General features: G+C 43.1%; 1 protein-coding gene across 2 annotated transcripts in view; it reads right to left on the bottom strand.

Annotated features, from left to right (window-relative positions):
- Positions 1-12,708, bottom strand: part of lss (lanosterol synthase (2,3-oxidosqualene-lanosterol cyclase)) — a 116,120-nt gene that overhangs the window by 78,510 nt on the left and 24,902 nt on the right. For both annotated transcript variants that reach the window (XM_068036212.1, XM_068036213.1), the window contains exons 6-9: positions 12,351-12,447; positions 6,886-7,021; positions 4,474-4,582; positions 232-350 (exon numbers count right to left, since the gene is read on the bottom strand). In XM_068036212.1, coding sequence (XP_067892313.1) covers positions 232-350; positions 4,474-4,582; positions 6,886-7,021; positions 12,351-12,447 — 461 coding nt within the window. The remainder of the gene's footprint in view (positions 1-231; positions 351-4,473; positions 4,583-6,885; positions 7,022-12,350; positions 12,448-12,708) is intronic.

The raw sequence follows: 12,708 nt of genomic DNA, 5'->3' as shown, positions 1-12,708 counted from the left end.
GGTTTATCTCTCATTCTATTCAGTTTTGTCTCCTTCACCCCGTACTTACTCAATTAACAGATAATAAACATTGCAAGAATAAACATCCAAAATACATGGAGACTGCTCAAAAACTTTCACATTTATCCTAAGAAAAACCTTGAGGAGATTAATCCTGAACAAATATACAGCCTCTATGAAAACTAACAACAACACTACACCATGATCAAATCCTTTGAGATAAAAACATACCGGCCCAATACTGATGCACTTTGTGAATCTGTCGTCAGCTGCAATGTGGTCGTAGAGTTCTGCGACTGCCCGTTTCCTCAGGCTAGTGCTGTGGTGATCCTCATACACATTCAGCAAAGCTGCAATAGCCCAAATTTAACCTCAGGTGGAACACAATAAAAGGCAATGGTACGGCAGAATGTTACACTTACATCTAGGTGTAAATCAAAAATGCTGTGGAACCTTCACTTATAAACAGGATATTCTACACATCTGTATTTGGGGGCGGAGGAAGGAAAGGAACTTAGGAATGCTGTCCCCCATTAAATCTTAACGCTTAGCAAGGCTTCTCCCACTTAGCTGTATATTTGGTCCTGTTCACTTCTTTTGCACAGGAGGAAGCCAGATACGTACTGTCATTAGTAGAGATACTCAATGTACAATTTAATACTAAAAAAATTACTGCTTTTGTAATTGAAGCAGAGTTTTGATGGACTCCTATTCATCAAAGATAGTTATTTTAGTAGTGGGCAGCTTTATATATTTTACCCTCAGCATCAACAGAAAGCAGAGTAAAGCCCCCTCTACATTACACTGTTGTTGTGCTCCAGTCTTTTCCACCCTATCTAGACGGAGTTTGGATCAGGTCTTGAGGTGAAAGAACAACATTTAATACAAAGTGGCACACAATTCTAACAGTGGTGCAACTTCGAACTGCATCACCTGACATCGAGCGATCAGATTTTTTCAAAAAAAAGCATTCAAGACTTCTTTGGAAACACTGAACATAGACGCTCACTCGGGAAGAGGGGCGGGGTGGAATTTTAACCCCCCAAAAACAGATAGGTTGGGGGTCGGATGCCATGTAAAAATATTTCAAAATCACAAACCCGACTCCAACCAGCCCGTTTTTAGGTTTGGCAGACGCAGAACAGGGAGCGGGCAGCCAACCGGCTTCCAGGAGGTGGGTTGGAAAGTTAAATGTTATAATGTGGCTGGCAGCCTCACATTTATCCAGTCTTACAGGTTTAACCTGGCAGCTCAAAGGAGGTGAGGACAGCTTCCGGGTAAAGGTAAGTGCCCTTATAGAATTGCATGTATGCCAGAAGGAGCAGGAGGGCTTCCTCAAAGCCTACCAAGCTACCTCCTTCCCTGCCTACAGACCATCCACAACCCCCTTCCCCCTCCCGCCCCGCCCCCCAACTCCCCCACCAGATCCCCCACTACTCCTCAGCCCACATCGGACCGTCCCAAGATCCAGATCAAGCCCGTCAATCAGGCTGGCTCTGGGCAGGTAATCTGTCGAAATAGCAACATGCGGGCAAACACGGACATCTGGGTTTACTGACCAAAACTCTTCCTCCTCACCAACCTGACCTGCCTGTCAATATCAGGGCCAATGTGTCTAAATATTCAACACATGAACAATTAATACCAATACCTAAATTGCGAATTTCAATGCAGCACATGGACAGAGCAAGGGGGCAATGTGAGCCTTTTTCATTAGTCTCCTCACAATGTTACTAGTCTGGTACTAGAACCCAAACTTCGGAATTTCTATGGGTAAATGAAGTTCTTATCTATATTTCTTTCAGCTTTGCATCCACCTTGCTGGTTGTATCAGCTGAAGAAAGATGCAAAAAGACAGAAAATGCTGATTAAAGAGTGGCTGGAATAACAACATTGACAAATAAATACGAGTAACTCAGCTGAACAGCTAGAAGGTTCTAGGCTAGATTCCAAGGAATCTGCTTCAAATTGCCACCCTCCCCATTCCTTTAGATGTTCCAACTCCGAATCTTCCCTTCTTGAAATTCTACATCTCTAGCTTTAGAAATGGGCTGTCCATGGGCTTTGTACTTGAGAAATCATGTCTCATGAATTTGATTGAGTTTTTTGAGGAGGTGACCAAGAGGATTGACGAGGGCAGGGCAATGGACGTGGTCTACATGGACTTTAGCAAGGCCTTTGACAAGGTCCTGCATGGTAGGCTGGCCCAGAAGGTTCGAACACATGGGATCCAGGGTGAGCTAGCAAATTGGATACAAAATTGACTTGGTGACAAGAGGGTGGTAGTGGAGGGTTGTTTTTCAGATTGGAGGCCGGTGACCAGTGGTGTGCCACAGGGATCGGTGCAGGGCCCTCTGTTGTTTGTCCTATATATTAATGAGTTGGATGTGAATGTAGGGGGCATGATTAGTAAGTTTGCAGATGACACCAAAATTGGTGGTATAGTGGACAGTGAAGAAGGTTGTCTAAGGTTACAACAGGATATAGATCAACTGGGAAAGTGGGCAAGGGATTGGCAAATGGAATTTAACGCAGACAAGTGTGAAGTGAGCCATTTTGGGAAGTTAAACCAGGGCAGGACACATACAGTGAATGGCAGGGGTCTGGGAAGTGTTGTTGAGCAGAGAGACCTTGGGGTGCAAGTACATAGCTCCCTGAAAGTGGCAACACAGGTAGACAGGGTGGTGAAGGCGGTGCATGGCATGCTTGCCTGCATCGGCCGAGGCATTCAGTACAAGAGTTGAGACGTCATGTTACAGTTGTACATAACGCTGGTTAGGCCACATTTGGAGTACTGTGTGCAGTTCTGGTCGCCGCACTACAAGAAAGATGTGATTAAGCTAGAGAGGGTGCAGAAAAGATTCACAAAGATGTTGCCTAGTTTGGAGGGCTTTAGTTATAAAGGGAGATTGGATAGGCTGGGTCTGTTTTCCCTGGAGCGAAGGAGGCTGAGAGGGGACATGATAGAGGTATATAAAATTATGAGAGGCATAGATAGGAGAGATAGCCAGAGTCCGTTTCCCATGGTAGGGGTGACTAAAACTAGAGGGCATAGCTTTAAGGTGAGAGGGAGGACATTTAAAGGGGATCAAAGTGGGTACATTTTTCACACAAAGAATAGTGGGTATCTGGAATGAGCTGTCAGAGGAGGTGGTGGAGGCAGGAGCAGTAGCGACATTTAAGAGGCATCTGGACAGGTACTTGAATGAGAAAGGCATACAGGGATATGGAATTAATGCAGGCAGGTGGGATTAGTATAGATAGGCATTTTGGACGCGGTGGGCTGAAGGGCCTGTTTCTATGCTGTACGACTCTATAACACCTTATCTACCAAGCATTTTGCAGTCCTCGGGCCTTAACATTGACATCTTCAGACTCAACCAAAGCTCCTATTTTCTCTCTGGCAGTCGGAGCTGGTATTGTGGGAATAGTGATGGGGTAGATTCAAACGTGGGAGGTTGGAAAGCTACTGGTGGGGGTAATCTGCACCCTTGGTGTTGACCTGCGTTTCTCTTCCACCAGATTCCCAGGCCACTGGAATGTACTCTTCCTTACCTGTTTGTCGCACGCACGCGCGCACGCACAGTCTCATAGGTGTCTTTTATTTCCCTTATTACCATCCTGCTTTGAATCATCTGTTCTCCCTCCCTGCCCCCAAGCATTGCACAAGTCATCCGATAGATATTCCTGGGTGGTTTATTTTTCTACCTCCGCCCGCCCCCTCCCCACCCCATCCACATTCTGTTCTTTTAAAATGTTGCTCGTCTGTAATGTCTTACAGTCCTAAGACCTGAACCACTGAAGTCTGTTTTTTTCCCCCCCCACAGATGCTGCCTGAGCTATTGAGTATTTCTAGTTTTTTCTGTATTTAGTTTTAGACTCCAGGTGATCTCAGGCAGGGCAGCAGTAGGGATGTTAGAACTGGTCTCAGCAGCTCAGGGAAATGTTAGTCATGGTTCCGCTTGCTATCTAGTGGCCTATGCTGCCATGGTATGTTATCATTCTGGTGAATCTGCACTGTACCCTAAGCCCCACCAACCCAGGACTAATTTATCCTTCCTGTGGTGTGGTGCCCAGAACTGAATACAGTACTCCAGCTGGGAATTCACTAGAGCTTCATATACCTCTAATACAACTTCCACCCCTCTGCATTCCTGCCTTCTCGAGATAAAGGGCAAAATTCCATTCGCCTTTTCGATAAAAACTCTACCCATGTGGATTGCTCAGGAGTTTAATTGGAGACTCTTAAATCATAACGATTGGTTTCTATATGTCTGATCAAGAACTACAAGGTACCGGAGTGTTTCTCTGGTACTTCATCTCACCTTGAATACACAGCTTCAGAAATAAAGGAGGAAATTTATTTTTAGAAATGAACGTTGCACTTTATATAAAAAAAATTTACAGGCTGATGTCCTCTAAAAACATGGCAAAGCACAAATAATTTCCAAATAATGAAGGGATCCTCCATACCGTATGCAATAGTGAGAAGCCTGCTGTGTGGTGTATACAGGTCACAATCTGCTATATTGTTTTGCTGGGAAGGCCAGTCAATGGTACTATAATCTTGAACATAGAGCTCCTGGAGAAAAACAAAGTTAGAATTTGGCAGGGACAATGCAAACTTCACTGGTGACTGAGAAGTGGCAATGTAACAGTAACATGTAAAGTATAACTATAGCAGTTGCTGCTCAAAACACAAAAAGAAACTTTATCAGCAAGGTTTTCTCATTAATGGGGCATAGTTACATCTATAGTAGGTCGATTTCCAAATTCAGATGCTTCTGTCCTCATCCCTCCCCGACCTCCCCTAGGTTTCGACAGGATGCATATAAATCTCACAGATACTTAGGCTGCACTTAAAGCACAACTGAAGCATCACTGCACGAACAATAAGATGGAATGCAAATCCAGACTCAGGGCACAACTAAATTCTAGTACAAGACTCCCTCCTCTAAGGAATCTGCCTCTGTGTCACTCTGAAATTAGGACCAACATCAAGGAACTTACAATAAAGATAACCAATTGCAGTAACAACCAAAAGCCAGGTGTCTGATACACAAGGAAATCCACTGAGAAGTCCACACAGGTAGAGGTTCTGTTTGCCCAGTATGAAGTGTACACTTCACTCTCTTTAGGAACACTACCCACTTGCCAAGTTCAGAAAATTCAGTGTAGGTGTCAATAGCCAAGATACAGGAACCTTCAGGTGTATGCTGGAGCACTGCTGAAATTTAACCAGCTAAAGCCACCCAGATGACCAGTACAAAGCACTAGTAAAGTTCCCACTTCCTGTCAACCTAGAACAACACTATCTGTTAGGACAATGGCTTGCAGGACTATTTGAACGATCTCAGCCACAAGTAGCGGATTGATCATTAACAGATCAAGCTGGCAGGTCAATCATTAAGAGTGCTCTGGAGTACTTCATACCTGATTGGCAGCTGCAACAGTCAACCACCTGACCAATGAAGGTTAACTCAATTCCAATATTCCGTCATCTTGGAGCCAATTCAAACTAAAAGAGGCCCCTTATACTCTCCTATCTAAAGTCACTAGTTTGACATGTGTGCAGGCAGATTACCTTTTAAAAGAATGTTTTAACATTTCAGCATCAAAATGCAACAGGAGAATATAACTTCGGCTCATTTTTTTTTTATTATTCATTCATGAGATGTGGGCATCGCTGGCTAAGACAGCATTTATTGCCCATTCCTAATTGCCCTCGAGAAGGTGGTGGTGAGCTGCCTTCTGGAACCACTGCAGTCCATGTGGGGTAGGTACACCCACAGTGCTGTTAGGAAGGGAGTGCCAGGATTTTGACGCAGCAAGAGTGAAGGAACGGCGATATAGTTCCAAGTCAGGATGGTGTGTGGCTTGGAGGGGAACTTGCAGGTGGTGGTGTTCTCATGCATCGGCTGCCTTTGTCCTTCTAGTTGGTAGAGGTCGTGGGTTTGGAAAGTGCTGTCTAAGGTGCCTCAGTCCGCCAATACCATGTATTAAATGGTGCATTTAAGTGCTGAATTCTGGTTTATGATTTGCACTATCCAGAAAATCAGTTTGGCTGGAATAGAAAAGGTGGTGTGTACCCCAAAACAACTATTTTTACACTGATGGGCTTCTAGCCACTGCTGACTACCCAGTTAGCTTGGCCTGCTAGTGGAACCTGGAGGAGTAAACCTGCCACTCAGGGCTGAGATTTTTCCTCCACTCCATGCCAGATATTCCTGCATCCCAAAATCTTAATGGGTTTGATACCTCTAGCTGAATGAATGGCAGGAAGATTATCAGCACTTTGCTGTTAAGCTGCATGGTCATAGCTAACTGAGCACCAGCAGTACCACTGCATACCACTTGGCAGCTCTGCTAACCTAGACCTATACTCTCTGGATTTAGATATATGTCTCGTGCCCAGTAGTAGTGGGCAAACAGAAGTCCTACACAAAGTGTAGATTGCTCAGCACTTTGAATTGGAGATGTAAATATTGCGATGGGTACCATGTCTGTTAGGACTAACAGTGAATTGCAATATGCTGTACATGGCTCACTGAAAGGAGAACTTTTGCGTTGTACAATATGCATTATTCAATCAAGTAAAATCTTCCTCATTTTATGAATACATTTCATCTTCACATACCATTGGTTAGGCTGCCATCCATGGCGACAGAGCAATGAAATAGCGCTTCTCTTTATACTCTGAAGTCAGAGAGGCTAACGACTTACTTTCACAGTGTAAAAGCCTTACCAGACCTATTCATGTTCGAAGTTTGAAGCTGGTATACAGAACTGCACTGAAACCACTGGCAGCTGAACAATAAAAGCCATCCAATGTGAAAATAGAAACTCAGCTCAAAACATCAGGGATTTTAAATGGCCAATTCCTACCTGGCGCAAGCTCAGAATAAGGTCGTCTTCCTGTGCAGTGAGCCGCACGGCATAGCAGTAACTCATAGGGAGGTAGACCTGCCGACAGTGACACCACAAGGTGGAAGGGTGAGCTGGCATCCATCGAGGGAAGAGCCTAACACAAAATTACAATACAGGCAAGCTCAATAACAAATAAAGCAATGTGAAACCTACATGAAAAACTAACATTTTCTACTCCTATATTTGGTACCTCAGCACTGCATATCACTCCCCAGCTAAGGCAACAGGCAAGTGGCAGGTTGGTGCAAGACAGTAGACCAGGACCTATTTACCCACGACTGTTTCCTCACTGCATTCCAGGGAAGTAACCAATCTCTGATCTAAACCTCTCTGACAGAAAAAGATCAGAAACTCATAAGTAGAAATTTTTAAAAAACTGAGTATTCTTCATGGTCTTCACCTCAATTTTATCCATCGCTGCTTTACAGTCCCACAGGTACCCTCTGGGATCTAGACAAATAACCCATTTTTTGTGTGTGAACTAGCAGAGGAGCACTGGCAGGCTATACAACTACACAGGTCTTCACAACTGCACAGAGGCTGATCCAGTTCCCAATGGGTACCATGCATGCCCATCTTCCAAAACAATCAGCAAATAACAAGTGGGAATGGGACCCTGGCTGTGTTTTGTCCTTTCCTAGTTCAGGGATACAAGGTCCACTGGACTCACCCCAACCGCTGCCCGGCTGAAATCAATTAGCACAGTAAAGAATGGAAGTCAAACTTGGAAACTTCTGGTCTCCGTGTTGACAGTAGACGCAAAGGCACATACAAGTGCACATTCCAGTCTGCCAGAACCGAAGCCTTCATACCAGAAAACGTGGATAAACCAAATGCCCTTCAGCATTCTTCTATTGATATTCCTGAATCTGTACCCACTTGTTACCAATAGAGCAATTAGCTAAAATCTTTAACATCCTTTCAAAATATTTCATAATTTTGAAAACATCCATTAGATTTGCCTCCTATGTGTCTATTTAAATAAGAAAGCTGAATTTTTCTCTCAGTTATGCTGTAATTTTAGCAGATACAGTAGCATAGTTATGTTACTGGACTAGTAACCCAAAGAACACGAGTTCAAATCTTAGGGCAGTTTGAGAATTTGAATTCAGTTTTTAAAAAACTAAAATATCTCAAAATCAAAAGCTGGTATCAGTGAGCATGAAGCTGTAGATTGTCATAAAACTTTGATTCACTAAAATCCTTCAGGGAAGGAAACCTGCAGTCCTTGCTGGTCTAGCCTGTCCATTACTCCAGTCCCACTAACGTGGCTGACTCTTAACTGCCCTCTGAAATGACCTAGCAAGTTGTATCAAACTGCTGCAACCAATAAAAAAAAAACTGGACAGATCATTTGGCTGCAACCTAAGCACCAAACTCAGGTACAACAAAGCCCAATCAACCCTGCAAGGTCCTCCTCACTAATAGAATCAGAGTCATTATGCCACAGGAGGCCATTCAGCCCATCAAGTCCCTGCCAGCTCTCTGTAGAGAAATCCAGTCAGTCCCATTTCCTCCCCACTCTATCCCTGCAACCCTGCAAATTTACTTCCCTCAAGTACCCATCCAATTTCCTTTTGAAATCATTCATTGCCACCAGTTCCACCACCCTTGTAGTTACCTAGTTCCAGGTCATTACTACTCGCTGCATAAAAAAGTTCTTCCACATATCCCCCCTGCACCTCTTGCCTAAAGCCCTGAATCTGTGTCCAGTAGTCCTTGTACTATCAGCCAATGGGAACAGCTTTTCTTTGTCTACCTTATCAAAACTGTCACAATCCTGTACACAACTATCTGATCACCCCTCAATCTCCTTTGCTCCAAGGAGAACACCACCAGCTTCTCCAGCCTAACCTTGTAGTTAAATTCCCTCATCCCTGGAACCATTCTGGTAAGTTTCCTCTGCACCCTCTCAAGGACCCTCACATCCTTCCTAAAATGTGGTGACCAGATGCACTAGTTGTGACCTAACCAGAGCTTTATAAAGGTTCAGCATAACTTCCCTGCTTTTGTACTCAATACCTCTATTTATGAGGCCCAGGATTCCATATGCTTTACTAACTACACCTGCTACCTTCAAGCATCTGTGGACCACAAGGTCCCTCTGTTGCTACACACTCTTTAGAACTGTGCCATTAAGTCTATATTGCCTCTTCCTAGCACTTTGGTCAAAATGCATGACCTCACACTTCTCTATATTAAATTCTACCTGCCACTTGTCTGCCCATTCTACTAACCGATCTATGTCCTGTTGCAATCGATTGGCATCATCCTCACTGTTTGCCACACCTCAAAGTTTGGCATCATTGGCAAATTTTGAGATTCTACTCTGGATTCCAATATCCATGTCATTTATATAGATCAAAAAATCAGTGGTCCTAGCACTGAACTTTGGGGAACACCACTGTCTACCATCCTCCATTCCAAAAAACCACTATTTACCACGACTCACTGTTTTCTATCCTTAAGCTGATTACTTTATCCAAGCTGTACTGACCCTCCTATTCCATGAGCCTCAATTTTGTTAACCAGCCTTTTATGTGGTACTAATTTCAAGATATCCCTATTTCCACTGCTTGGGGAGTCAAGGACTACGGGGCATTGTCTAAAAATTGGAGTCAGACCTTTCAGGAGTGAAATTAGGAAACACTTCGGCACACAAAGGGTGGTATAAATTTGGAACACTCTTCTGTAAATGGCAATTGATGTTAGATCAGTTGCTATTTTTAAAACTGTTATTGATAAATTTTTGTTAGCCAAAAGTATTAAGGAATATGGGACAAAGGCAGGTATATAGAGTTAGATCAGCCATGTTCTCACCAAATGGTAGAACAGGCTAGAGGGACTAAACGGCCAACTCCTGTCCCTATATCTCCTCCACACCCTCTCCAAGGCCTTGGCGTCCTTCCTAAAGTGTGATGCTCAAAATTGGATACAATACTCCAGCTGGGGCCTAATCAGCAGTTTATAAAGGTTTACATAACGTTCATGCTTCTATTTATAAAGCACAGGACCCATATACTTCTCTAACATCCTTTTCAACTTGCCCTGTCACCTTCAAAGATATGTGTACGTACACCCCCAGGTTGCTCTGTTTGTGCACCCCTTTTAAAACTATATACGCCCCCCCAGTCTGAAAAACAATGATTCACCAAGATTTTCGGCTTTCTGCCCCTTAGCCAATTTTGTATCCACATTGCCACTACACTTTGATCCCCATGGGCTTCAACTTTTCTAATGAGCCCATTATGTGGCAATGCAAAAGACTTCTGAAAGTCCCTACACATATTAACTGCACTACTCTCATCAACCCTCCTTGTTACTTTAAAGAACTTAATCAAGTTAGTCAAACACAATTTGTCTTTAACAAATCCGTGACGGGTGTCATTTATTAACCCATGTAGTGTCTTAAATGTAAAAGACATGACCGAAGATGCTTCAAAAATACACACAATGAAAACAGACACTGAGCCAGAAACTTGGTCAATGATGGGGTTTGAGAAGGTTTTACTGAAGTGACAGAAAAGGTACAGAGGCGAAGTTGTTTAAGGAGGGGTTTGCAAAGTGTTGGATCGAGGTGGGGTGAAAGGAGGCGGGATTGCATGGCAGGCCAGAGTTAGAAGGATGGAGGATTCAGGAAAGGATAAGAATTGGAGGAAATTATCCAAAATGAGGCGGAGCAAGGCCATGGAAGGTTTTTTTTTTAAGAGAAGAACAAGGATTTAAAATCAAATGCACTGGGGGAAGGTCGAGGACGGGGTGATGGGATTTTACTGTGGGATAGAATACTTGTAACTGAGTTTGGACAAGGTGGAATTTATGAAGGGTGAAGAATGGGACATCAGCAAAGAGAACATTGAAAGTAGTCAAGCCTGGAAGTGGCAAAGGCTTGAAAAAGGGAGGGGATGATGTGGTAACGTTGCGGAGGAGGCAGTAGCAGTCTCGGTGGCAGGCGGGATGTAGGATTTAAAGCTGAGGGTCAAACAGGATGGCAAGATGGTGAATGAGCTGTTTCAGTCTAAGGGTGTGATCAGAGGGGAGGATGAAGTCAAAGGCACGGGAGGGAACTTTACGGTGGGGACTGAAAAGGATGGCTGCCGTCATCGTGAGCTGAGCTGGATGAAGTCTTGGATCATCGAAGACTTTAGGTCAGATCACCAATCTGACAGCAGAGAAACGCTGAGTAGTTAAAAGAAGTGGCAGAGCTGGGTAGCATCATTGTGCATGTGAAAATCAGGTATCAGCAGATGATGGTCTCCAGAGGTCATGTGTAGATAAGATGATGTCTGAATCAGTTATAAAAATGAAGTATAAAAAAGGTGTCTGGGACACACCCACAACTTGTGTCCTGCCATTGCGGAAAAAAAATCCATGTACATCCATTCTGCTCCCTATCTCCTACCCATACGACCACATTCTCTTTAATACCACATGTATTCATTTTTGCATTGCCACACATCTTACAGATCAAATATCCTCTGAAAATCCACTTATATATCCACTATTCACTTTATACATTCACCAATTTCATTAAAAACGAAAATGATCAAGCACAACCTTTCTGATGAAAGGTCACTGACCTGAAACGTTAACTCTGCATCTCTCTCCACAGATGCTGCCAGACCTACTGAGTATTTAGAGCATTATTTGTTTCTATACCAAGGTATAAATTTCATGGTTTACCCTTTTGTTGAACAGCGATGCAACATTTGTCACCCCTCCCTCCTTCAGCACAATTTCAGCTTCCAAAGATTTCTGGAAAACTACAGTTATCATCTCCAGAACCACAGTCACTATTCTAAGAAGTACACTATCTGACCAAATGACTACCCATTTTAGCTTCATTCATTTTTTTTTTCAATCCGTTATTCTCATTGATGGCTCATCATCCTCAAGTACACCTTTTATATTATTCTCCCCATATTTGTCAAGCTTCTAGTTTTTGCTCTAACCTTTCTATCCATAGAATCCCAGAATGTGATGCACCCTCTTTACTTCTCGTCAGAATGTATTTAACTGTATATAATCAACCACTACCACTCTTTGATCTGCCATTTTTTCCAACAAATCAATCTGAACTGGGGTCTTCTGTCAGCCCACTGAAATTACCCAATTCATAGTCCAATTTGATGACCCTATCCATTTTAATTTGAAAATGATCACTATTTTCAAGTGTCCTCCTAACTTCAGGTCAACTGCTTACCCTGTTTTGTTATTCAGAGCTAGATCCTTCCTTAGAAATGGAATATACTGATTAAGGAAATAGTCCCAGATAAACCCCTCCTTATTTTGGCCCAACTTTTGTCTCATCCTCAATCTTCGAACACCGCCATTATTACAACTTTGTTATGACTGCATATCCGCTGTTTCAAAACTGGTTCCAGAAACTTGAAAACATTCAATCGCTCAGTTACAGGACTCACCACATCTCAGGAAACAAGGTGTTCATCCCTTCCCAGCTGTAGACATTAAGAATGGCCAACCAGAATTTACCCCAGGATGGGATTCCAACTGCACCACCTGAAACCAGGGGGAAAGATGATAATACTATGTGGTGAGCATTTGTGTGTATGATAAGCATTTCCTGTCCTCAATACCTGATATTTTCATAAAAATTGACAAAAACAGGTAGCATCATCTCATCCTCAAGCAATAATACCTGGCAAATGTCCTAAAAGCAAATATAGTATAATCTCATAACTTTGAGGGACAAACTTTGAAATGGTACAACTCTAAACTGTCAGTTTATACAGCAGCGAAATAATTTTTTTAAGAAGAATT

This window comes from Heterodontus francisci, chromosome 7, assembly GCF_036365525.1.
Source record: "Heterodontus francisci isolate sHetFra1 chromosome 7, sHetFra1.hap1, whole genome shotgun sequence".
Lineage (NCBI taxonomy): Eukaryota > Metazoa > Chordata > Chondrichthyes > Heterodontiformes > Heterodontidae > Heterodontus > Heterodontus francisci.
This window is presented reverse-complemented; position numbering and strand designations above follow the sequence as displayed.